This window comes from Lonchura striata, chromosome 3 (assembly GCF_050655825.1).
Source record: "Lonchura striata isolate lonStrDom1 chromosome 3, ASM5065582v1, whole genome shotgun sequence".
NCBI lineage: Eukaryota > Metazoa > Chordata > Aves > Passeriformes > Estrildidae > Lonchura > Lonchura striata.
Window position 1 is genome coordinate 91,318,991 of NC_140705.1, and position 27,666 is coordinate 91,346,656.

At 44.3% G+C, this 27,666-nt stretch overlaps 1 protein-coding gene across 5 annotated transcripts in view; it reads right to left on the reverse strand.

Annotated features, from left to right (window-relative positions):
• PAK5 (p21 (RAC1) activated kinase 5) overlaps window positions 1–27,666 on the reverse strand; it is a 162,266-nt gene that overhangs the window by 33,803 nt on the left and 100,797 nt on the right. For 4 of the 5 annotated variants that reach the window (XM_021540280.4, XM_085577026.1, XM_085577027.1 and 1 more), the window contains one exon: window positions 4,112–4,326. In XM_021540280.4, the coding sequence (XP_021395955.2) occupies window positions 4,112–4,315 (204 nt within the window). In that variant the 5' untranslated portion in view covers window positions 4,316–4,326. Of the gene's footprint in view, window positions 1–4,111; window positions 4,327–6,379; window positions 17,070–27,666 lie in introns of those variants that run through there. The other variant, XM_085577025.1, reaches the window with a different exon arrangement.

A 27,666-nucleotide genomic window follows, 5' to 3' on the forward strand; every position in this document is an offset into this window, starting at 1 on the left:
CTCACCCCCTCACACCTGTGCTTCAAGGGAAGGAAATGGGGCAGAAAATACAGGAAAAGTGAAATTTCTCCACATGAGCACAGCTGGATTTACTGCGGAGGAAGGGAGAAGGTTGTGAGGAGACCCCAGCAGGTAGGATTCAGTTTTCTTGAAGTTTCTACATATTTAGCCATCCAAACACAGACAGCTGCTTCCTTCCTTTCTCAAGGACAAACTCGGCACTGTCACTCTCAAGTTGGGAATCTTGATCTTGCTGAAAGTGTGGATGGATGAAACTACCCAAGGCACCATCACAATGAAGACTTGACACATGAAGCAGCACAGAGAACTAAAGAATAATCCCATTATGGTATTTTCTCAGGAACAAATGGCATTTTTCCCTCCAGTAACTTGACAGAAGTGGGGAGCTCAGCTGGTCCCTGCACTAGAAAACATGGGAAAGGATTTTAACAAGTCTTCAGTGCCACCCTGCTCCCACTGACAGCAGCAGGCGCTGAAGAATGTGAATGGAGCATCTTTACAAAAGCCAATGATGAACTCTTTTGGCAAAAATCCCCAGAATAAAGGTTCTGATGTATGTTTTCCTGGTATTTTGAATGGAGTGGAGATGCATTTGCTTAGATATCGATTCTGAAGTTTCCAAAAATCAAAGGGTGGTAACAATCTGGAGCTTCTGTGTAGCATAAAGGCAAAGATAAGCCATGCATACTGTGTGCTGAGAACAAACAGCAAACCAGGAGCCCCATGTACACATGGAATAAACCACAAAGTACTGAAGCAAGAGGACCAAGAGGCCTGGCAACAGGATGTCAGACTTTATGAAGTCTGTTTTAAGTACAGGCAGATACAGGCTGTTCACATTTTTCATGCAGGGATGTTTTAAGTGGGAAATCAGCCTTTTTTCACCCCCTCCTTGTCTTTACCCTTCAAACCTATCAAGATCACTGTTCTATTTTTCATGAAGTTTTCTGCTGTGCTATACTTGTGCTTGCACCTGAAATACACAATCCTCTGCTGGTATCTGGGTCAGCCACACTGAGAAGGGGAATCCCATTATTGTCTCTGGTGGTTTTTGAAGTGAATGACTCTGTACAGTCAGCTCAGGTTGGGATTCATGGGCTGATATTTCCATGACAAGCGGCTGCCACGTGTGTGCCAAAGCTCCAGGAGCCTTTCATGGCAGGCAGCACAGAGGCAGGGGGTGACATCCCCCAGGATATCTGAGAGCCCAGGGCACTGCCTCGCCATCATCACTGCTGCTGCTGCCTTTGAGCAGAGACAGAGCACTGAGAGTATTTATCATCATTGGTTTCACACAAAGGGAGACATTACACACCAAAAGATCTGCTTTGCAGGCTGGGAAACAAATAAACACCACTAACTGAGAAAGCTGCAAAAAAAGTCTTTCCCTTCCTCTGCCTCAGCTCTGGGTGAAGCCTAAAGCAAGCAAACACCAGTTCTGTCTCAAAACCAGAAATGGTGTTGTCAAAGTGTGTCCTTCATGTGTGCAACTCCTCAGTCACAAAGGAGCACCAGTTAGAAGGACACTGCTGCCTCACACCACAAAGACAGTCACTACTGAAGGAATTACATGGAAAAGAAATTTAGGAGCACATAAGAGCAGAGTTACAGAGCTGCTGTATGTATATGTATGTTCACAGCATGAACTCTGGCCAAATGCCTCAACCTGACTTAATACTGTCACTCAGGGCACAACTGTGGGTCTTCTTCTGCTACACATCAGTGCATTAACTGAACTATCAGCTGTTGTGTGGACAAGAGGAAAGTTCTAAACAATACTGAGATCCCAGAACTTTTGGTTCCTATCTTCATGAACTGCAAGTGCATCTTAAATCTACAGTTCTCAGCCAAGTTAGGAAATCTTCAGTGTCAAATACCCATTAAACACTAAAGGTACTGGTGCAAGTGCACATATTTAAAATTAGTCTAAATTAAATGTTTATACCGAACTAGTTTAGCAACATTAAATATTCTTAATTTTAAAGTGACTGCAACTCAGCTTTTCTCTATAAGTTAAGCTGTATCAAAACAAAGCTTGTTAATTCTTAACAAAAATACATTAAATTAAATACATTAAACTAGTATCTTGCAATAGAGTTAAAAGCCAATTCTCAGTTGATAGTCAATGCCTCTTAGTTGCTATTAAAATTTTCTAGCACTGTTATGGAGCCCCATTTCAATTAGCTGCAACTGTGTCTCAGAGAGGCTAAGAAACAGGATGGTGAAGGCACAATTTCTTCAATCCTTCAGTCTTAACCCCATTTCCTCACCTATCTATATGTGTGGGCATGCAATCAACTGCAGGTGAGTAATCTCCTTCCAAATTCACACTTTCCACCTGCACAGAACCTCCTTCCTGGATGTGTCTCTGCAGATGCTTTGTGCTCAGCCCCATGAGAGTGCCAGGCTGCAGGCATCCTGTCCCTGGGACACACATTCTGGGAAGATGCTTGGGATGCAGGCAGCATCAAGGATCACCATGGCCCAAGGCTACATTGTAAGAATGAGCTTGGATTGGGAGCCACATTTTGACTCCTGGCCCCAGCCCTTTCCTGGCGCAGGACAGTTTAGTTGAAAAGTACATCCTTGGCACATGCACATATGTAGACCCCTGACACACCGGGAGAAAAGCAAGAATTTACAGTTTCTTGGAAAGAACCAACAGTGATTTTCTGTACTTCAAAACATGCCAAATTCCCATTTGGGGCTTGGTCCTTCACCATGTATTATTTCAGTGGGACATGAACCCAGCTCTGCACACATCCAGGGGCACACATCCAAAGGCCAAGACACAGATTCATATGAACTTTATAATGCTGAGAAAAGTAATGCAATTTAATACTTTTTAAGCTTATGGATTTATAGCTCCAGATCTGTAGGAAATAGAGGGTATTTCTGCAAGATAATAAACTCCTTTTCTTCCCCCCATTGTAAAACATTTTCATGTATTCACGTCAAAACACCCAGAGATATTTCTGGTGTTAAGAAGAGCTTTGGAACAAAGTTGCCCTCCTCCACCAGCAGGAAAAAGATTACCTACCTTTTTCCTCATTATTCTGGGCCACTATTATCAGCAAGATATTTTATTACAGAAAAAAAAAAAAAAAAAACGACCTTGATTTTATCCCCATTGTCCTGCAGCAGCACCCAACAGCCCTGATCAGCAAGTGATGAGTGCCCTTCCGGAGCAGGCAGAAAATATAAATTTAGCAAAGAGCACTTAGCAAATATAACTACAGGGTCTGTCCTCGCAGGATTATCTGATTTTCCCTTGCTACAGAAAAATCCACATGAAAATGAAATCCTCAATTTATTCTGCAGATGCATGGCAGGGAAAGGTGCACGGCTGGCAGGGTCTTGGCTACCACCATCACATAGTTATGATTCACATGGATGTCAGGATGTGCAGTCCCAGAGAAACTGCAGAATCGGGGGCAATTAGCCAGAATCCTGAGCCTGAAATCCTGATGGCTCCTGTCCAATGCTGCTCTTCCCTCTAAGCCAAGTGTTTTTCCCAGGTGTCCAGCCTGAGCCCCCCAAGCCACAACCTGGGCTGTGTCCCCTCATTCTTCTACCTACTGAGGAGCTCAGCTCCATCACCACATCCTACCCCCAGCAGCGGGTGCAATCAGATCCCTCCCTGAGCTCCTTGCCCGGCTGAACAAGCAATTTAATTTCTTTCCTTTGGTGTACTTTTCCCTCTCTCCCTTGCTCCAAACTGCCTTTGCCTAAAGCACTGTTCTTAAATTAATTATCAAGGAGCTTTATGCTGCAGAGGAGCAGCATTTTGGGTCTCCCCTGGGACTTGTGACTTTTTCTTCTGCAGCCCAGAAGCGTGAAAGCTCAGCCCCCGCCAGACCCATGACTCATGCTCTTCAGAGACACTCCCACAAGTTTTATACACAAATTTTATCCTTTTTTCCTTGCAGTTCTGCTGATAAATGTTTGCATTTGCAGCTCCCTCCCAGCCGTGCCTACCTCCCAGGACAGCTGACATGCAAAACCCACATGCTGCTGGCATTGCTTTGTTCAGGTGACATTAAGGCAATTAAAGGCAGGCTGAGGGGCTGTGAGGGACCCAGTATGGTACCTTCATAGGAGCCAGCTGGATGGGAGTGATGCATGAGGGATCCACCATGGGCTTGGGCCGGTTGGCCGTGTCTGCCAGCAGGCTGTGCCACTGCTGGGGCAGCCCCGTGAACTTCTGCTCCCGGTGGTCGAAGCCAGTGTGGACCCGGTGCTCAAAGTTGGAGGGCCCAGAAATCTCCAGCCTTTTCTTCTTTTTCCCAAACATGGTGGAAAGATCTAGAGAAAAGACAAAAAGCTACATGTTTACACTCTGTTGTATCCCTCAGCCACTGTCTCTACTTCACATGGAACTTTAGTAATGTCATTAACCAGCTACTCTGTGAACTTCACTGCACACACTGAGATCTGCGCAAGGCAAGCACTTATCTACCTCCTTTCTGAAAGAAGGAAGGTTAAGAAATTAACCCAGTCTCTTACTAGGTATGTCCATAAGGCCTTTTGAAACAAAGAAATTCCCAGGAAAGAAAGCCCCAGGTTCATTTTTGCACTCCTCTCTCTGCTCATGCTGCGAGTTGCACCCCATGGAAGCTCCAAGCTCAGAGCAATGCCAGCAGCAGTGGATGGCTTTGCTCCAAGGACACCACTTGGATAAGTGGTGAGCTGTGCCCTGATACAATGGGGAGCAAATGCAGGCACAGCTTTACATCCCAGCAAAGACAACCCATCCCAGACAAAAGCCTGGCTCTGCCATGTCAGGTCTAGGTCTCTCACAGCAGCACTCCAAGGGGAATTATTCCTGTGCCATTTCAGCAATGAAAACAGAGAGCTCAGATCTAATTCCAACCTGGGCCAAGGGCCTTCCTCTGCATTTGTGAAGGGTCCTGCTTAAAAAAAGCATCAGGTATCAGCTATTACAAATATCATGGCCTGACTTCTTGAGGAGAGAAAGGATTTGCCGTGAGAGCCACATGCCCAAAGCACCTGGGTTCAGGCTCAGATGGGCAGAGGTCCCTGGCTGCTGGCCAGCAGGCTTGGGCAGGATTCATCACATCATAGCCCTATGCCTTTGAAGGTCCAGGAAGGAGCATCAGCTCTTCTAGTTCCTGTGCAGGTGGTGTGGAGAAGAGACAGGAGTCCTTCCAATCCTATACAAGCAAGGAGCTGGAGGAAATGTGACCTTCCCAGCTTCTCTGTCACTGGATCCACCTGGGTTGGCGTGCTAAAGCTAATTGCTACAGTCCCTGCTCTGCAGAAAGTGAACTTTTTAGTAAATTTTGATTGTTATTTCCTGATAAGACTGAGTTGATTTGCTTTCCTCCTGTCTGTTTAGTTCCTGAGGAGGCAGTAGGAGGTTTTCAGAGCACACAAGGGAACCTAGGATAATAGATTAGCTGGGGCAAGAGAAGTTTCATTGGAAGGAGGCACGAGCTACAAACTGAGAGGGATAAAGGTACTTGCTCATTCTACTGGCAAAGGAAATAGCCAATACTCTACCTGCATTAATATTTGGGTTGGTGGGTCCCACCTTAAAATGAAGTGCAGCCTAACAATTCTATTGAAGCAAGTTCAGAACTGACTTTCTGGAGGACTCCAGAAATCTGCTGTGCAAGGCAAAGATAAACTCCTGGGCCCAGGGAAACAGGCAGAGGTCCTGCTGCTTTTCAGTGACATCCTGTCCTGTCCTGGAAACATTCTCTGCCTACTTTCTGCCGTTTCACAATACTCCTCCACCCTGCTCTCTGGGCCATTTCAAGCAGGGCTAGCTAAGCACTTGAGCAGGATCTGAAATAGCAGCAGGGTGAGGAGGCTGCCAGTGCTCTTCTATCACAGCTGTAGAAGTGCTTCTCTAATTAAAGTCTGCTCCTGACTTTAATTTGGGAGGTGCAGAGGAGAAGCTCAGAGAAGAAAACACAGTTGTGCTGCTGCTGCAGCTAAGGAAAGATATGGTGATAAATGAGGCATTTATTCCACCCTCACTACCTTTTACTAGTTTATCTAAAGATCAAGTCCATTATTTGAATCAAGTCCCACCCCGTGTATTTGTAGGTGATTGTCTTTTTTGTGGGTATTTCTTTTAGACAGAACAGACTTGCTCCTGTTGGCCTCTCTTCACAGGTCTCATGTTCTGCACACCTCTCTGGCTTTCTACCGTACTCTGAACTTCCCAAAATCTCCTGCTCTTTTGACAGTTTCTCTCCAGCTCTGTTAATTTGCGTATCTTCCTCCCCTTCCTCTCCAAAAACCTCCTACAATACAATCACTTTGATATGTGTATTTTTTCCTTTCCTGGCATCATAATTGTTTTATTTTGCTTTGATCTGTTGGGTACCTTGTGGCACTTGCAGACATGCTTCCAAAGCCATGGTGGCTGCTCTCTGTTCAGAGATTCTCCATGTTCCAGGCTCAAACAGAGGCAGTCCCAAGTCAGGCAGTGGTTCCACCAGTGGCATCAGCTGCAGATCAATGGCACTGCATTGATTTCATTCGCCTCAGGGACAGGAATCCATGAGACTATTGGAGTAACATTTGAAACCATCAGCTCTAGACATTAATATTTTCCTCTGATCAATGCCAGGGTTTCCCACACGACTTGCATTCCAAGGCAGCTGCTGGATGCTTGAAGTCCTCCCGAGCTCCAAACAACATCAGGTAACTAAGAGCCCATCAGTTGGCACAGTGCACACCACTTTTTAAAATGAACAGCACATTCATTCAACAAAATACCAGCCACCAAGTTACCTCCATTTCACTGCAAGTCCAAGCCAACCTCCCCTCAGCATAGTCCCTCCAAAAAGCTATGGCATACACAGCAGTCACAAGGAAGCTTCATTTCCCCTCATTTCTCCCAAAGAATGGAAATGATGCTGCCTGTTTTCCTCATCTGTCTGAGGATGAGGGTTTGGGGCAGCCAAGTTTGTGAAACCTTATGCTCTGGGCTTCTAAGTGTCCTGATTCAGTCCCCACTGATGTGCTTGGTCCTCATACCTCAAAAATGGAGTGATGATTCAGTTTTTCCCACAGCTCTATTGATATGACACAAAAAAGAAAGGACTTGTTTAATCAGGCGAGGAAGCAGAAAACATCCCTGGTAAATGAGTACATGTTCTTCAAGATATCTAAAGCCATTTTAGGAATAACCCAAGTGCTTTGAAGAGGACTGATGGAGCTTTCCAGGATGCTGGATAATGTTTGTGTAGCAGAAAACTTATGAAATTTGTATCAAGAGCACAAAAATGTATGAAATTCATTCAGGCACCTACCCATTCACAGGAAACAGCAATCCTCTCACAGTTATTAAGAACCCCTAATTTCCTAATGGGATTATTTGGGAAAACATCCCCCAGACAACAGGGAAGCCTTTATCAGAGGCACAGGGAGGAGGAAGGCTGCAGGACAGCTCTGCAGAGCTGCCTTTGAGCCATCCCCACGCCAGAGCACTCACCCTTTACTTAATTCTTCCTGACAGCTTCCAACGTGGCCCTGACTGTGCCAGGGCTCTCAGCAAATGCCACCTCTCTGTCCAGCTCCTCCTGTGCTCACCCCCACAGAAGGAGAGGAAATGAGAGGTATTGTAGTTGTAATCTGATGCTATTTTGGTGGGATGAGCACAACCAGGATGTCTGTCCTCTCCTTGCACGTGCCTTGCCAAGGGATAGTCTGGATGATTCCAGTGGCACATGGCACAAGGTGACACTTGACATAAGGGGGCTGGGGGAGCTACTACTCATGGCACTGGGCTTGGTTTTGTGGGGAAAACAGGACTCACCACTGCAGTGCTTCACTGGGGCATTTCTACAGATTCTTTACTTGCTCTTATGCTGAAATGATGCAGCACGTGAATTTTGTGCTTGTAAATGTGAGGTCTGGAGGAGGCAGCCCTCCAGTGAAAGCAAACAATGAACTCAGTAAGAAGGACAGCACAACACCTAAAGCAAGTCTGCTCTGTAATGGGAGAGCCAGAAGCTGAGCCTGTTCAGCTCCAGGCAGCCATGCCAAGGGCTCCTCAACCCACAGCCTAGCCGTGGCACAAGTGTTACAGATAACAGAGTTTCTGAACCAAAGCCATGATGGAAAAATAGGGACATAACACTTACTAGAGGAAAATGCAGTACTGGGGGGAAAATCAGACTACTGCAGCACCTAATGAGGTACTCAGTACCTCTCCTGAGTAACCCACAGCAAGGCTGGTCCCAGATGTATCACAGGGAATGGGAAAGGAACAGGGACAACAGAAGAAATATGGGAATTGTGCTCTGAATATTGTTACCCAAACCCTTCTACAATTTCAGTTTTGTCTTAATCTTTATTTCTGCCCAGGAAAGGAGCAGTGCTAGAGCTCTGCTGGTGCCTGCTGAGGCTGAGTAACAGCTGAGTAACACATCTCCACTGGCTGCTGCAGGCACCAGGTAACACTCAGGAGCAATCACTGCTTTTGCCCTTAATGCTGTTTACTGTGGTGCCTAACAAATCAACTTACATGATAATCAGCACACCCTGCCTGCTAGGTCTATGGCAGACTTGGCTCCTTTGCACAGCACTCCTTTCTGTGCACAGAAATAGTTCACTGACATCACAGTGCCATGGGCTCCCAGGCAGGTCCAAATTTCACCCATGTCTTTCACAGACAGACCAGATGCCCACAGAGGAAATTTCCTGAGATGATGCCCATGCAAGGTGTGTGATGTACCCAGCAAATTAGAAATAAATCCACTCAGTCAGCTACTGCACTCTCATTGTGCTGCCTCCCAGTTCCAGATGAAGGGGTTTTTCCAGCAAGAAGCATCCTCCACTCCCACACACTGGAGCAAGAGGGTGGCAGTACTGTTCTGGGTGCCCATTCAGACTTTCCCATGGTAGGCTGTGCTCAGGACAGGATTTCCAGCAGGAGCTTTCCCACAAAAGGTTAAAGCCCTGCCAGCTCACACAGAGGTCACAGGTCTGTTCACTCTTAGAAGTTTGGTCCCATCCTGGGGTTTTTCCAGGAGTTGTCCCTCTCCTGTATGTGACATCAGAGGACACTCCAAGACTGATGAACTGAAAGTTGAAAGTCCAGACTTTCCAGAATGTTACTGCCCTCAAAGAACAAATTTTCACATTTACAGCAAGTTAGATCAAAGACAGTAGGAATAAAATGAAAAAAAAGAATTACTTCATTCTAAGGTTAATGGTATTTTGTATCTTTTATCATATCCTAAGAGTAATTCAGTTAATCTACAAAATAAGAGAGAACTCTTTAACTCTGCCCTGTTTTCTGTTCCAAATAAAAAAGTCAGAGCAAATTTTTGTTCCTCCTCCAAATAGCTGCTCTTTTAAAAAAGACTACAAAAGTTGGAAAGAACTTTCACATCTTGTAATCTTGAAAACTACCAGTCTTCCAAGTGCATCCCTTAAGCAGTGACAACAGCCCTTGCCATCCCAAATGGCCCCAGATAACCGAGTAAAGGTCTTTGAAATTCTGCCACACATAAAAACGCACAGTAACCGTACAAAGTCAGTACCTAGAATAATGAAGTGAGATGGGAATTTTTACTTTAAAATGGAACTTTTAATTACTCTGTGCTATAGCTATTTAAGCTTTATTTTTTACTGTGGTATTTTGGGAGCCAGATAAAGTGTCCTACTAACCCCAGAAAATCCTGTGTGCTCACCATGACCCTGAGCCACCCTGGCAAGCCTGCAAGGATTTCCTACACACACCTCACTGCTGCTCCAGCACAGGCTGGGCTGAAAATATTCCCTCAGGAGGGGCTCTGTGTTCACCGCCTGCCCCAGCCCAGCAACATGTTTGCTTTTAAACAACCAGCAATTAGTTCATCTTCTATTAGGAAGTATTATCTGTATTTTCTGCAGGGATTCCCTATGGTTCCTCAGCTAAGCAAGCAGCATCAGAGCTCTTTTCCCTTGTGGATGGGCATGTTATTAGCATATAAAAATTGCCTTAATGAATGCTGAATATCATCTGTGAGCCCAAACGGGGGGCAGCAGCAAGGGCTGTGAAAAGGTCCTGTGAAAAGGCATATTTTCTCCCAAATGAGCCACACAGCCAAAAAACCCAGTTCCAGGCAGGAGCATTAATAAAATGCTTATTTTTTAAGAAACCTGACAGAGACACAGATTGCAAAACTGGGAGATGGGTGCAGGTTGCTTTCTTTTGATACTTTTTACTTACTAATAATAGTTTTCTGTACCACAAGGACCTCAATTGTTCCCCTCCAGAGCAGCCCAAATGCAGAAATACATCATTACCTTTGGTGGTTCTGTTCCCCTGCTCTGATTAATTGTAACCTTTCCTCATACTTGATCCTAAATGAGAGAGTATGAATTGAGAAGCACAGATTAAATTAGTGTGTCAAGGCAGCCTGCAGAGCCAGCGCTCCAGACAAATGTGAGCTGGGCTGAAACTCAATCTCCAGGAGAAAGCCAATGTCTGCAATGGACTGATGGCAGCACAAATCTCTGAAGAGATCCTCTGGATGGGAGAGGTGAAAATGATGATGGTTCTTTGGCTCACATCAGTGAGAGCTCCTGCTCCTTCCTGAGGCAAGTGGAAGGAGACCAACACATATCTGTGCAGCTATACACCTAATATACATTTAATATATTTACTATATTTAATAAAACTATTAAAAATTAGAAAATTTTTGGGGGTTTTTTTCTTTACTAAGGAACAGCAACAGTTTTGTGTTTTCTTTCTGTTTAAGGATTGTTCTGAGCTTCTTGGTAGGGACCCTCTGCTGCTGGCTGCAATCAGAGCATGAGCTTCTTTTGCAAAAAAAAACTGAAGCATGCCCCTGACTGCAGGCTTAAGTTTTAAGAAGAATTTATCTCTATTTTAAACTGAAGATACAGAGGGCACTACCTTATTTTTCAGGAGATAAAACCAGAAGCTACACCTGGAAAAGCAGAGTGAACTGAATAAGAAGACAATAAAGTTCATGGAAAGACTCTTAAAAACCACAGTGGTTTCAGGTCAGGTCTGACTCACTACTGACAAAAGGAGAAATCCTGTTTGACTTTCCACATACAGTGTTCCTAAATGCTTTCCTAACTCCCAGAGTGTCATTCTGGATGGATGGAAAAAAGATGGAAAAAAATGGGAAGAACCCAAGAAGCAGGGAGCACCTCAAACCAGGAGCAGGTGAGTCCTGTGGTCATGTCTTGTATTTATTTATTAAGTTACTGCTGTTAGCTAGAGGGAGAGCTCATTACAAGGGTTTGTTTTGTTTGGTTTTTTTTTGTTTTGTTTTGTTTTGTTTTGCCATGGGAATAGACAATGTGCAGGCGAATGCTAGGTTGGCTCACCTGTCTAATGAGGGACCCCATGTCCCATGATCCCTATTCATCCCTCTGCTCCTCATTATGATTTGAGCATTTCAATTTGGGAACAATAAAATAACACCTTAGAAAATGTTCTCACATACTCTACTAATGATGATTTTAAACACTGACCCTCTGGCAGCAACAAAAAGGACCTACAAATCCTGAACAAACAAAGTCAGCTCCTATTTTGAGTCTTTTACCATTCTGGTAAGATCTTCTGCACACAAATAATGTACTGACAGAAATTAATCACCTGTGACCACATAGTTTTTCCAGACTATTCTTTCAGTTCAGTGAAAGTATAGAAGTATAATTTCCAGTGCATGCCTGTGTAAGTTTCAGAATTAAAAGCTTGATGATCAATAGGATTCAACTAGTTATCTGGATTTTCAAGGTGTCTGGTATTTTTTTGAGATGGGTCAGACTTCTAAGTAATATAACCACTATTAAAATACATGCCTTAATCATGGAAAGAGATGTACTGATGGCCTAGACCAAGAAAAATGCCTCTTTCCCAAAGCCCCTCATCTACCCTGCAGCATTCTGCTCATTTCAACCTCAGGTCAAATCAGCCAGTTTCTCAGAGTTTCTGTGTCACTGCTCAATATAATAAAAACACATTTAAACAATTACAAATAGTCCAGGACTTGTCATTGTCCGCAGTTCTTTTCAACCCACAATACCTTGTTTATGGTTGAAAATGCCTTCATTTGGCACAGCACAGCAGTGTGTCTCTTGATAGCTGGCCCATGAGACATATCTAATAGAAATGCACAACGGAACAAAAGACAGGAAAAATAATAACAAAAGCCCCTGTATGCTTCCAGAGAAATAGTAAAAGCTGGTACAGAGTGGCCAAACTGGGATTGATGTACTCCAAGGAACAATACTCATTCTTCTTATTGAAAGCTACTCTTGTACGAGACTCATTTCCACACACTGACTGACGTGCTTTCCTAATTTAGAAGTCTTGTGATTCCCAGGGGATTTTAATGCTCAGTAATTTTCAGCTGAGTAGCTTAAATGCATATATTGTAGTCAGTCACTCTCTATTATCTCATACACATGCACACATAAATAGCAACGTGGAGACAGAGGTTTGTGCAGGGAATTAGTTTGCAACAGCTCTGGGCAGATTAAAGGGGAGACCCCCCCTCAGCCCCCCAAACCCCTGGAGGTAACTCAAATAATTTCTATCCCTAGCAAGTGAAAATATTATAGATTTGCAGAAGCAAATAGTCCTCTGGGTGCTCAGCTTGACATAATTAATGGTATTAACTTTGTAGGAAATGCTGGACATCCACAGGGAGAGGGGATTAAATAAGGCACCCATTAAACAAGACACCCTGAGTCTCAAGATACTGCTGTAACTTCAGTTATAAATTATTTTTCTCTGAGTTGATATTAGCACTATTTTAAGACAGTTCTATAGTGTTCTATATTAAAGGATGCAGGGACTCGATTTCTATGTTTTCAATTAGAAAAAAATACTCAGTGAAGGAAATACTACCAAAACTGAAAGGGATGATTTATCAGTAGAGAAGACAAATGAGCAGAGGGCTCAGACAAACCTGCAGGAAATATCAAAACAAGAACAGTGAAACTTTAATTCTGAGTATTAGTAAACATGGACATTCCTATAGGTTGGGATAACTAGGATAAGAACTGCAAGGATATGAAATTCTGTATTTATCAAATGACTTAGCAAAGTGCTTGAAAAACACTTGGAAAATTGTTCTTATCAACTGAGCAACACGTTATACCTTCTTTGCAATTTGGGCCACACAGTGGGGTCTCCTTGGAAAACCTCAGCAAAAGAGATGGACTGGCACCGACTTGTAGCAAGGGGGCACTAAAATATTCTGGGTTTGCACGTAAAGCTTTAGTTTTAACTTTCTGAAACTGAGTTTCCTCCCCAATACTTGATAGTAACTGCAAAGCTGGGATTACAAATATATAGAATCACAGAATCAAAGCTGGAAGAGACCTTCAAAACCATCTACTCCAACCAACGCTTCCAGAGATGGTGACTCCACCAACTCTCCCTGGACAACTTACCCCAATGCCTGACCACTCCTTCAGTGAAAACGTTTTTTCAAGCATCTAATCTGAACCTCCCTGAGTACAACTAAAGGCCACTTCCTCAGGTCCTTCCAGCTGAGATAAGGCAGAAGAGACCAACCCTGTTTCACCCCAAAATCCTCTTGGCTAGCTGCCGGAGCAGTAATGTCCCGCCAGCCATGCCAGCTCCCTCAGTCACTCCTCCTAGGACAAGTTTTCCAGAGCCTTCTCCAGCAATGCTGTCCTGAAGTGAGGGCCCTCAGCTGAACACGGAGCTTGAGGTGCAGCATTTTCAGCGTGACCTCAGCAATGACCAAGGCATGGTAGGACTTTTCCACAGCTCCCAGGAAAGACCTCTCACGGAACTGCACAGTTTCTCAGAAGTGCCTGGAATTACTGAGGATGTATTCTCATCATTGTTAGAAGACAGCTTTTGCTTGGAAAAAAAGGAGGCAAAATGTTTTCTAGGTTTAGAAACCAGCTAATCTTGAGCTGGTTGGATCCAGAGCTGGATGCATCCATGAACACACCAAAACTGCATCAAGGAGGGGCTCCAGGGAGGTGCCTGCCCCAGCAGAGATGATTTTACAGCCCCCAGAGGTGTCACAGTGACAAGTACACTTGGGACAGGATGGGGAGAGATGCCTGTGACAGCACTACTTACCACTGGAGCAAGGTAATGACACTGGGGCTCTGGATTTGACCTCCTGCCACAACTCCTCACTGGTATGTTTGCATTCAACACACTTCATTTTCCTACAAAAATATTCACTGAATTTCTTATTTTACTTATACAACAGTACAAGCTGTGCTGGCTCTGAGGAATTGCTCTATTACCATAACATTTGTAAAAAAAAAAGGTTGCTTTCCAATGAATGATCAACAGGAACAGATGCTTCATTATTCATTCATTATTAATGGCAAACCTCTCATAAGAATATCTTTAGGATGAAACACAGGATATGACCTGTGTTGGCCAAGAAATGGTGCAAAATCAGTTTTATTTGGTACATCAAAATGTCTTTAAAATGCAAACAAACAGATCCATAGATAAATGTATCCACAGCAAGTGCCTGCAAGATGAAAATCATGCCTGTTGTTATCACTGCAGGTTCCCTACCCTTCTATCTGGTTTTACTCTGTATTGCTGTAACTGAAGGGAAAATATTTCCACAGTCTACAGTAAATCATAAATGTGTAGAGTCTACCTTAAATTTTTATTCCTTACATATTTTCTTGTCTTTTTTTTTTTTTTTTTTTTTTTTTTGTTCCACTCTGCATTGTGCTGGAAAGCTGGTTTGAAAGTCAATTCTTATCCTATTACCTATTGAGTTGCTGTCAGGCCATACTCTGTTTCCACATTAAAAATGAGAACTGATCCCTTGAAGGGTTTCCAGAGCTTACTGATTATTGCCTTCTTCAGAAAGTTTACCAGAACATGGAATGTTTACAAATGTCTGCCCAGTTCTCCTCCCTCTGGATAAGACCCAATGATCAATAATTGCATCTGAGGAATTCCTCAACACTGATTTTTTTTTTTTTCCCAGAGCCAAGCAACCTAGCAATGCAGACTTTGTGTCTTGCCACCTCCAAACAGCAGTTTGGTAATGATGAGTCTGCCCTTCTCTTCATGCCTTCTCTCTGAAGCTGATAGGAAAGTTTTCAGACAGACACAGAAAAGCAAACAAAAACTACAGTAAACTGAATGAAAGAACCCACATGTTTATCTCAGTGCAAATCCAGCAAGATGAATGCTACTGTGAGGTTTTTATTGTTTTCCACCTCTTAAATACCAACAGTAGAAATGGGTTTTGATTGCAGGAAGGTTTTGAGCAACTGGAGAGGTTACTGCATCTCAGATGGCAACCACTGCCACCTTCCAAGAGATGGTGCTGCTACAGGAGGTGGCTCCCATCCCTTCCTTCCAAGGAAGGATGCACATACATGAAACGCTGCATTTTTCTGAGCCCATCCATCCTCTCCAGGATGAGAGTTTTCATCTGAAATGGTCCAAAAAAGACACTTCCAGCCTCTCAGAAAAAAATAAAAAAAAAAAAAAACAAAAACCAAACAAACAAAAAAAAAACCCCAAAAAACCAAAAAAGGGAAAATATTTTGCCTTAGCTGCTCAGGTAAGTGAGCAGCTGACTCCCAGGAATCTTGCTCTGCAAACACCATGAGAAGCTGCCATGTGACTGTGTGGATGAGCTGATTCAGCTCCCAAACTTCCAGACAATTATGTTAAAAAGCTACTTGTCTCCCAGAAGAAACACTTCTGCTAGAACAACATGGCATCATCCCTCCCCAGTCTGCACTGACTGATTTCACAGCAGCTCTCAAAGCTCTCATTGGGAAAACACCATCCCGACAAGGAGTCTGTGAGAGAAGGCAGGATTATCTCCAAGTACTGACTGATACATCTTATTTATCACTGAGGCCGAGATGCTGAGGCTATGCAAAGGTGAAGAACTTGGCCATCATCTCTCAGCAATCAATGGCTCACAGAGCCCCAAGGCTCCCATCCTGCTTGGTGAAATGGTGCCAGTGACCCATCAGACTCTAACCCCTCTGTTTATGATTAAATATATATGTCTATATTTAAATTTAACATATTTAGATCTGAGATTGCAGGTCTTTCTTAAGGGCTCAGCATCAAAAATACACCATCAATTAGAAGATATAATTACCAGAAAAGGACATCTCTGCATGCTGACTCTGATTGCATTCACTGCTGTTTCCAGAGGCAGGGAGATTCATTAATTCATTCATTCCCTGCTTCGTTACGGAATGACTCCAACAAAGCTGCTAATACAACTGGGAAATCAAAAGATGAGCCAGGAAAGTGACTGCAAAAAAATGCATTAAGGGAACATGTGTGGGTATGTCAAGTGGTGGGGCCAGAGTCAGCACTTAGGGAAAAAAAGGCCTGCAGAGTCGCTGGCTGAGAGGGAAATTAAATGTGCAGAAGGAGCTTGGATCCTAAAGGAAATATTTTCTTAGCAGAAAGAAAAATAACAGTTTCTGTTCTAATTAAATATTATGTCCTACAAAATATCTCATTTAATTCTCACTGTTTCCTTCTTATACTTAAATAGAAAAATCACATAAAACTCAAAAGTCATTAAAGATATAGTTCACCCCCCCCCCCCCCAAAAAAAAATCAATTTTCTCAAGTTTTGGACACAACCCTGGAATTTTCTGTTTCAGATGACCTGAAAATTGTGTGTGTTCTAGGTGGGCATCTGAGATGACTGATTGTTTGCTTCACAAAGCAACAGAAAGGTTTCAGAAAGGTGACTTCAGGACAACCATGAGAATCAAATTGTTTGAGACACCACAAATGGATGACCAGAACATATTTTTCTGCTCTACTCCTGTAATTCAGTCTCTGCACTCATTGCATCGGCTCCCTGTGCACCCACCCCGGTGTAACTGTGCCCAGCCTCAAGCTCAGCCATACTGACAACCCTGGCTTTCTAAATTATTTCAACCTTCTTCAAGATAAAGCCAGGAAGATGTCCTGAACTGCTTTTAAAATGATTATGCAAAGCACAGTAGGCTGTATAATGCCTTTTCCAATAGAACTCCCTTTTAGTACTCTGACAGCAATCAGTTGTGTTATTATAACTATTCTTTCTCCTTGTATCACTCAGGCTGAATGTTTTAAATGGAAATAACATCATCTTGTCCTCCCGTGTTTCTCACCTGTGGCATGTCCTTGCAAGTAACCAAGGATCAGGATGCCAAAAGCTGAAGGCTCAGCTCGCCCACATACGAGATGTGATCTGAATAAATCGGTGCTAGGTCCCTGTGAGCTCCTCCTCTCTCACTAGCAGGAGCCCAGGCTGAAAAAGCTGATCTGCACTGGAGCTGCCATGCAGACTTTAACTATCCATGGTACCATTTTAAAACATCAGCTCATTCAGGATATGGATTCATTTTTTAGACTATCAAATATGCATCTGGATATCTACAGGGGAATGAAAATCCCCACTTATATTTACTAGGGTGGTGTGACACTTCTTTCACAGGGTTTGATTTACTGGAAAGGAGTTTCAAAACTCAAAGGAAATTCCAAAATTCTGAGAGCTCTGTCCTAAGTGTCACTCTCAGCCTGGTTAGGGCAAATCCTGAGCACCTGGATCACAAATCACACCCAGAGCACAGCTGGGTACCTGTGTATTTCATACCTCCACAAAATTAATATTCAAAGCTCATCTCTCTTTTCCCCACTGTAAAGCTGTGTCATCTCAGTCTTGGGCTTTCTCGAGCATCATTTGGGTCCTGGTGCAACTGCTGCTGGCTTCAGCGGGAGAACTCTGACCCAAGAAAGAGCCACTTTTTTTCCTTTGTTTCTCTCTGCTGAAAATGGGAAGAATTGGAAAAATAACCCTCCATGGTCGCAGCACATCCAAGTACAGGGGAGGGAGGCTACAGTTGACTTTATTTAAGGAAGCCCATTTCCTTCTCCCTTTCCTTGCAGAAGAAGCCAGAGGAGATGTTGCTTCCCCCCCTCTTCTTTGCTGCCATTATCTCCCATTCCCAGTGGAAATCAAAGTTCCCCTTCATCAATATTTTCTAAGCCAAGATTTTGTAAAGCTGGAAAAAGACTGAGCTTCACATTATCTGGTCTGAATCCAGCAAGGCTTATGTTCATCAGGAAACGAAAAGGAATCAAAGTTTCTGACTTGGAAACCCTCTGAGCCAATATTTGTAAATAAAGTCTAATTTAATTACCAATATATGTATTTTTCAGCTGTCCAACTCTGAGAGAACACAATCCCAATGGGATGAAGCAATCACACTGTTTAACATGCAAAATCACTGCTCGCCTACCAGCCTATTAATAGGTAGTTTTGTAATTCAGAGGAAAAGGCAAAGGAGAAGGACAATAATCTGAACACAAGCATCTGAAATGCTCCACTGAGCTCTGCACCAGAAAACATAAGAAAAGACTTTTTTCTCTTTTTCCCCCTCCAATGAGAGCTTTCCAGTGCTGCTGGCATCCATCACATGTGCAGAGGTAAATTCTTCCACACTTGGCAATAATCAGAGCAAGGGAATTATGGACTGGGAGGAGGAACTGCAGAGCTTTTTTCTCTTGGCTAAAGGCATACTTCAATCTCAAAAGCTTGAAAGGAACTCAGTAGTAGCTTCCTTGTTCATTTCCACTTTCCAAGCAGAGCCAGGACTCCCTGCAGATCTTCCACATAACCTGTTTTTCCTGGGCTCTCAGTTTTGCTGTGCTTCTGCTCTATGTGCTGAGCTGGGGCTGGCTCCCAAAGGACTCATTCCATCAGCTCCTGCCCGTCCTTTCCACACCACTCCTTCCTTACCTACTTATGCAAAATAACCTTTCAAACTTCACCTCAAACACATCTTCATTGCCAAACCAATTTTAAACCCACTCTCCCTTTCTGACTCTCAATGCTTATTGCAAAATAATACAACACCTAAGAACTGTCCTCAACAGGAAACTCCTCATGGGAGCAGATAAAAAGATAAAAAGGATTTTCCTTAATGAAATCATGAACTGAAATCAATAAATACATAACAAGGCAGTACAGAGGCAAACTTGGGCATTGCAAGGATTAGGTAGGAAATTTATATAAACTATGGCTGCAAGGACAGAGTGAAAAGCAAACATAAGTGTAAAAGACATAACCAGAATAGAATATTAATAAATTATTAACATGGCAGGTTTTAAGACAAATGTTAAACATTCTGTATCTCTATAAAATCAGCTTTTGAAAGTCTAAGACATTAAGGCTTAATCAGAGTACATTGTTTTACAGATGAGATATCACCAGTCAGTTAAATGGCAGGAATGAAGTGGGGGTTTAATTCAAGCTTCCCTAGGGAGGAGATTTGTTTGAAAGAGGTCAACTAAGCCTTCCACTCCAGTTAATCCCTTCTGTTTATTTTAAAAAATATGGAATAAGAAAAAAAAATTACAATAGGCCAGCAAAGCAAAATTTTCCTATAGATGCACCAAAACAAAAACCTGCAGGTCAGCTTGCTTTTAACTGGGAGAAACACAGGCAGAAATTGCAATCAGTCTGCATTTCATATGGGTGCATCACATGGAGATGATTCAGACCAAATTATTCTCCAAATAGCTTTATGATACACTCTCCTCCAAGGAAGGCAGCAGTGCTTGAATTGGTTTTGGTAGAAGTTAATATTTTAACTTGCACATCTCGTTTGGAATGAGTCTCTGTGGGGAAGAACACAGGGCAGAAGAGACTGGACCCTCAAAGAAACAATTTCCATTATTTTGCATTTTCCTTCAGAAGTCAGCAGCTGCCCCCAGCCCCTTTTCCCCACAGCCCTCAAGTTGTTAATGGCACAATTTACATATATTTCCCTTAAGCTTCTGAGTCACCAGTGGTCATTTAGGTCAATACATTTGTTTCTTCTGCTCTTCTGAATATTGATAGGTTTCAATCTTTTTCCCCTCTTTCTTTGGTCCTACTGTAAGCCCTTTCTGAGCTTCCCACAGCAAAGCAGCAAATGCCAGGCAAGCTCCACGCTGTGCTGCCCATCTGCTTCCCTCCCTCCTCCTCCTCACCCTGTGCTCCATCCGCTCTTCATGCCCTGACCTTTGTGGAAAGCCCTTCTGCATGTCAAACTCTACCCATCCTGCTGAGCCACAAAACAGGAAAAGCAGCATTACCCCTTCCAGAGCCAGCCCTGTAGAGCTTTGTTCCAGTGCTTCACCAGCACCAAGCTCTTTGCACTGGGCAGGTGAGGAGTCCCCACCGTGCTGTGACATCCCCCAAGCAGCAAAAGCATCCATCTCCCATTTCCCTGCCCAGACATCAACTGCATGGGAGGGTGCTCCCAGCCCTGGTGCATGTGCCTGCTGTAAGGATGCAAGGAACAGACAATTCCCACAGGGAAACCAGCACAGGCCAACAGGGTGGGAGGAAAGAGGGAAATGCAGGAGCAGTGAGGACAGGGCAGGAGGCACAAACACAGGAATGATGATGGGTTTCTCTGGGAACATAAGAGCAGCACAGAAAAATCGATATTAGTGGCTCCTGGTGGAGGGGAGGCTGAGCCAGAGGGGACAGATGCAATAGAAAAATGAAAAAGGGAGGAGAGGCCAGTTGAGAAGGAGCTGAATCAGGGAGCAGCTTTGACTTGATTCAGTACTGAAGAGGAAGGGCAGCCCAGCAGCTCTTAAAGGGAAGGGAGGAGGATCTGGTCAGCTTTGAGGTGAAGGGAAGGTGGCACAATTACTGTGGCAGGTGCTGCGGGCCCACTCTCCTGGGTCTGCCCTCTCTATTTCTCCCAGCACCCTGATCACTCAGAATTGAGTTAATTAGACACAGAATGTCAGTTCCCTTCACAAATTCATTAAACTCCTTTGGGCTCAGCTCTTAACCCTTTCTCTTTTCTCATGGGAGCAAGACTTTATGAGATCAGTAACACCCCATCATCTCCATCCATGGCCTCAGGAACATCTCATTTATGCAGAAGCCATTAAAGGAGTTCACCTTCTGGTAAAGAACTTCCACCACATTAGAGTACATGTGCTTTGTCCCATGCTCTGCTCTCCTTTAAAAGGAAAAATCTGCTTTCACAGCTGCCTCCATGGAAACAGCAACTCTGTGGTGCTGGCAATGCTCCAGGCTGGATGGGCTTGGTTCAGATGTGGAAATCTGCACTTCTTGATTGCAGAGTGCCAGGATCCTAGAGCCCAGCCAGGTCTCCTCTGGCTTGCTGGACAGCACCACTGAAGGTCTTGTGGATCAGATCTGACACCCAGCAACATCAGTGCAAGCCTACTGCTAAGGAATGCTTGGGAGAGAGGAGGAGCAGGCAACGCTTTTAACTCCTGTTGTCACAACTCACGCCAGCACCTCTGGCAGTGCTGATGTGGGTCCCAGACTACTGAAGTAGCTCATGGAGATGGAGGTAAGGGCTCAGCTTCCCTCCAGTAATAAGCTTTGAGACCAAACACCTAGCAAATGTGCGTGAAAACAAAATTCCTCCAATTCCCATTTTGAAAAATTTGCTTCCCCTTGTGCTCTGCTGGACAGGGCCCCCTCATAGCAAGGTCACAGCCAGCAGCAAACCACAGCAATACCCACTGCACTCCTGGGCTCCAAAGGAGGACAAATTACTCCTCTGGCCCTTGAATCCCCTAATCTGAAGCTCTCAGACTATCAAAGAGGATGTGCAGCAGCTGCACAACTAGAGCACAGGTAGAGAAGAGAGGATTTGCCCTCTGGCTTGGGAAAATTGGTCCCTGTGTAATAAAACAGATAGCTCTTCTACAATCATTTTTTCAGCTCCATCAATCCCAGGGCATAAATCAGGCTGCGAGGAAGAGCAGCTCTGAAGGAATCTCTGCAGAAGGAAAAAACCCCAACCCACTGTGACCCCCTCCAGCACCAGGGCCCGTGGCTGGGTGCCGGGGCCACTCCCAGCACTCTGCAGGCTCCACACCCTGCTGCTGCCTCCGACTTCAAAGGAGCTGCTCAGCCACAGCTCGCTAAATACCAGCAGAATGGGGCTCAGGGGCAGCTTGTGGTGAGTATTAGGGAAATGCAAAATTCAACAACCCCTAACTGCCCTCCGGTCAACAGTATGCTTAAATTACTGTTATTATGGCAAAGATACTGAAATTGCTAACATAAACACAACTGAGGGTTGCAGATGCTGTAGCTTTCCAGCAGCAAACATTTTACTTGCTGCTAAATATTATTCCTCTCAACATAGGAACAACACCCATGGTGGCCCATAGCCAGGGGGTTTGCAGGAGGGTGCCCTGCAAGCAAGGACAGAGGTGGTGAAGGAAGAAAAACTCGTGACAAAGGCCCCTGGGAGCTCATGAAGGAAAGGCTGAGAAGGGAATCCATCCATTCTGCTAGGAATTATTAGAAGCAGTAATGGAAAAGATGTGAAGAAAGACCAAAAGAAACATCCAACCATGTGTCAGATGAAAACTGAAATATGTCTTTTTAACTAAAAGGACATGGCATATTTGTCAAAAATACTGTTTTGGAGAACATGAAAAACAGCTGGAGCAGAAGAAGCAGGACTAAATCTTTGCAAGGTCTTATTCCAGGCAGGGATTCAACAGAGCATCTTTAGGAGTCTCCTTAACCACCACCTCTAAACACTCCTGTACCAGTGTCCCCCAGTGCCTCCTCCAAACACTGAGATGTGCACACAGACCTGGGCCGGCACAACTCAGGTTCTCCTTTCCTTCTCTGTGCATCCTGCCCAGGTTTGTTGCTCAGAATCCCAGATCCAGGAATGGTGACGAATGCCTCCCTGCTGCCAAAGCCAGTGGAAAGAGAAGGTATTTCCAGCAGCACCACACCCAGTGGACCCCAAGGTGTTAGCCAACAGGAGGTTTAAGACCCATCCCCACCCCCATCCGACCTGTGCCAGGTATCAGGAGCTCTCTGTATCCTGCAGGATGAGGTCCCATGGATTGCTCCTTGGCATCCTGCCTTGAGGAGTTATGCAGATGATTCAGTCCCATCAGCAACAATAAATTCAATGAGCAATGGTATTTCCACACACAGGGAAAAACTCTGAACACGTGGTAAAAACACCACTTGTGCAGACAGGGAAAAGATCTGGAGTCAACACAATGCTTTATACATCACTGAAGCTCAAGTAATTGCAAAATCTGGCCCAGAATACCTTTTACTTTGTTATGTGCTGGTATTGCAGAGGATTTTTAAAAATACATTCCTAAACCAGGCATCTTAACACCACTGACCCCGAATGCACTTAAGAAATTATGCTGATTTAATTCTTCCAAGGGGCTTTGTCTGAATTTCATTTAATGGATGCCAAAGGGCCAAAGTGATCCCAGTTATTACACAGACTGCAGGTTCTGCTCCCGGGGAAGAGCTGCATCTGCTGCACATCCCATGTAGCCCTACACTGCAGCACTCGCTGCCTATGTGGAAAAGGCAGAGCAGAGAAACACTGAGTGGCTCAAGCCCCACTCAGCTGCAGGGTGAAGGGATTTGTCCACACCACCGTAGGACCCTGGGCTTGATTTCAGACCTTTGAGATTCCTCCTGTCCTCATGTGACCATTTCCATGGGAAATCACAAGCCAAGAGGTGGAGGCACAGATCATATCTGATGCTGAGGGGGAGTTAAGCCCTGATCCTAAACACACAGGCACAACTTTATTCCAGCTGTTTGATCTTACATGGGTTAATGAAGCCATTACTGTGCTCAAAGCAAAGCAAGTAGCAAAGTTTGCAGGAGCAAGGCTAGTTTTCTTCCCTGAGGCAAAAAGTTGCTTGTTTTGCCATTGGTTTTCTTGGAAAAGTAATCTTTTTTTGGAGCTGCCCTTTGCCGCAGGTTCTCACTATTTTGAACCTTTTCAAAATGCCACTGCTAGAGCCACTTTATAAAGCAACAATAAAATTAATATTAAAAGTGACTTTGTGCATAATTCACGGCCTCTAGAAACCATTTCTTATTCAACTGGCAAACCAGCCAGTCATGCATTTTCCACTGCTTTCTCATTTTCCTAGGTGTCATGCAGTGCTTTAGGAGCAGCAGAGCTGTGCTGCACGTGTCAGAAGACACCCCAGTGCCAGCATCTGTCCAGCAGGATGGATGGGATATCCATCTGCGACAGGATGCAGCCCTTTGCCATCTCACATTGGGGCAAATTGGAGACTTAGAATAGGTTTACAATCAGGCTAAACTAGCTCAGGGGAGAACCTCTGTAGTATCTGTCCAGGTACAAAATATTCTACTTAATCCTCCTATGTGTTTCCTTTGGATACATGAGCCTGAGAAGTTATGGCAGCAGTGTTTGAAAAGCAGTGAATTTTATGCAAGTATTAGAGAAAACCCCTGGGAAACATTTAGCAGAATAAACTCAAGAAGTGGTACCAGAAACATAGCTTGTGCTATATACAGCTGTGGTACAAGCACTCAGTTAAAGTAATTAAAATAAAGAGTTGAAATATCTCGCAAGAACTGTCTACAATGTGCCACAGAGGAAGATACATAAATCAAATAAAAAAACCCAGATGAACATCTGAGTCTCATAACTGTTCAATCCTTTCAAAGTAAATCCAGGTCAACATTATATTTTGTACCAAATTAAATATGTTCAAGATATTTATTAACAGTCAGCTCTGAAGCCCCTGGTTAAAATAAGAAGGACTGTAATTTTAAAATATTGTTTCAGACAGGCCATACTACCTAATCTGTGATTTATACCACACTTGTGGACAAGATCTCACACAGAGAGAATCTGATTGAGCTATAAAGAGACTCCTGAAATTTCACAGCTTGAAGGCAATTCTTAAAAACAGGGGAAAAAAGAATAAAATGAGAAATCAGCTCTACTTAGAAGTTGTTATTATGGCAAAACACTGTCCAGTGTCTCCACCACCTCAGGACTTGAACATCAGGCCTTACCAATAGTCCCCTGAAGAAACCAATAAGCTCTATCCCTCTTACTGGGTTTTAAACAGTCTAGCCAATTCTCCTAATGTAGGTTACACCAGAAAGGAAATATGTAATTCCTTCTCAAGAGATTTAAAGAATGGAAAAACAGAGTGGTTTAATTAACGTTAAATAATCAAATCCAACTTCATACAATTAAATTTAATCACCTATCAGAGTTAATAGGCCAAAAATAACAATGGTATGAGAAGAATGAGAAATCCAGTGCAAAAGATCCCAGAGTCAATAGCATGCTTATGAAAGTACTGAAGTTTGGCATATGTGCCAGTAGGAAAATGCAATATTGAAGACCCACACTCTTCTCAGCAAAAGGCTGCCAGGAGCACAGCAGAAAAGGCAAGATAGTGGAAATTCAAGCTTCAAAGACTTTCCAGGTAGAAAAACATTGGAAATTTTTGGGGTTTAATTAATTTCATGAAGATTGAAGAGAGAAGAATGAAAGCAAGATTCCTGCAGCAAGTAAGAAAACACTTTGGAAGCCAAGGATACAATGTGATGTGCACATAAAAAAAACCAAAACTGCTGATAAAGATTTTGCTGGAGTCATGCAACATATCCCCGATGACTACTGCAATGAGAGGTCATCATAAAGAGGTTGGTAGAACGTACCAGAGAAGCACATGTAGGGAACCTCAGCTCTTAGCTCAAAGATCCCAAAAGAGACAAGAGGCTAAAAAAGCCAGAGAAGAATGGAGGCACTGGACAGATTCGCTTGCTGCCTTTTTGCTGATGTTACATGCCATTTCTTTTAGGGTATTCTAACTCTTCTTGAGTAAAGCAGTGATTTAAATTGCCAGAAATTATTATTTACAGTAGGCTCAGAGCCATGTCCTAGAAATTAGAAACAAAATGTGTTAGTTCTACTTATTAAAGGTTAATTTGCCATCTTTTCTACAGTACTTTAACAGTTATACACTGACATCAGACAACCTTTGTCACTTCAAACACTGACTTGAAACAACAGAATTTACACCCACTGAAACTCTAAGACATGGGTATAAACTTCAAATATAAGACAAAAGAAAAAAAAAAACTATTTAAGTTTAGCAAATAACCATTTCCAGTTCCACCTTCCGGTCTCAAACGCAATCATTTTCGGAGAAGAAACGGATTTAGCACCCTCAGCAGCCCGCAGCACATCCTCCTCCTCTAAGGAACTGCGCATTCCCCAAAGCGAGCCCGAGTGGCAGCGGCGGCAGCGTTCTGCTCCCCTCTGAGCCCGGCTGCAGCCGCTCCCGGTGCCCCGAGCCGGGGCGGGCTCGGTTCACTGCGGGCCCCGCCGCTCCCGAGCCGGGCCGGGCTCGGTTCACGGCGGGCCCCGCCGCTCCCGAGCCGGGGCGGGCTCGGTTCACGGCGGGCCCCGCCGCTCCCGAGCCGGGGCGGGCTCGGTTCACGGCGGGCCCGGCGGCAGCGCCGCTCCGGTTCCCTCCGTGCGGGCGCTGCCTGACAGACGCACGGCGGGGAAACGGTGCCTCCTCCCGCGGTGATCCCCTGCTCCCTGGAAGCGTTTATCTCCTTGCGGCTGCTGCTGGGAGAGTTCGGATCACACGAGCTCCGCGCTCAGGGGATACGAGCCAGGGATGTGTTTGTTTTGAGCTCAGCTCAGGTGAGCCCGCGGGGATCTCCCACGTGTCCTCCGCAGAAAGGCGCAAAGCCTGGAGGAGCTCACGGCACGGATGGTGACAAGAGCTAGCTTAGCTGTCAGACGGTACTCATCTACCCCCGAGATGAGACTCCACGGGGGGTTTCTTTCATCGCTGTATTCTCAATCTTGAAGTTACGAATACCGAATCTCACCCTGCCGTCAGGGGCACACGGTACAATATCCCACGTGCCCACAAATACGGAAATGTACCTAGACATGCACGTAACTGCACACGCGTGTATGGATATACACTCATGCATGATTACAGGCAGCTTTAATCAGTTTTTCTGAGCCTGACCCTGTAGCTTGCCTTCATTCAACATTTTCACAAGTGTCAGAAGTGTATAAACCCCAAAATCAGAGATTCCTCATCACTTTGAGACATAGATCTTAAAAAAAAAAAAAAAAAGCCAAATCGTCATGACCCTCATGATCTCCCCAGATGATTAAGAGTGCAAAAATGAAAATGCAAGTCTTGCTCTGTTCCTCCCTAATACTGCCAAATTTTGCAACCTTGCAGAAAAGCTCCTTTGCTGTGGTGAGGTCCCCTCCAGCACAGGCAGATATTTACAGCCAAACCACCTCTCATGTGGGTGAGTCCCACAGAAACAGAACGGGGGATCCCTGCGAGCCCCAGCACTGCCAAGGCACCTCTGCAGCAGGAGCTGCTCCAGCAATTCCCACTGGTGTGTGCCTGGGTGCCTGCAAGCCCCTCTGTGGAATTCCTGTCTCATCAGCCCAGAGCTGACACATAAGTGCTTTCTTTCAGTGTCACCAATTTATCTAGCTCCAAAAAAAAAAAAAAAAAAAAAAAACTTGCAGCCTTACTACCTTACTACCACCAACACCTTCAGCTGATAAATTTGGCTGATCTGGGCTCACAGGTTCAAAAGTTCTCCAGGGGAGGGATGAGGATATAAACAGAGCATGAGCACTTAAGCCTCCTTAGGAAGCCAGGCTAAAAAGAGATTTGACTTTCTAAAGCGCCATGATACAGTCTGGTAAGATGGTTTCAAGCCATGGGTGCAGGGCAGGTAAGGGGATCACTACTTCTGGCACAGCAGCAGTGAATGAACCCTTTGCACTACATTACTTGCATTACAGCTTGCAGGGGAGAACAAA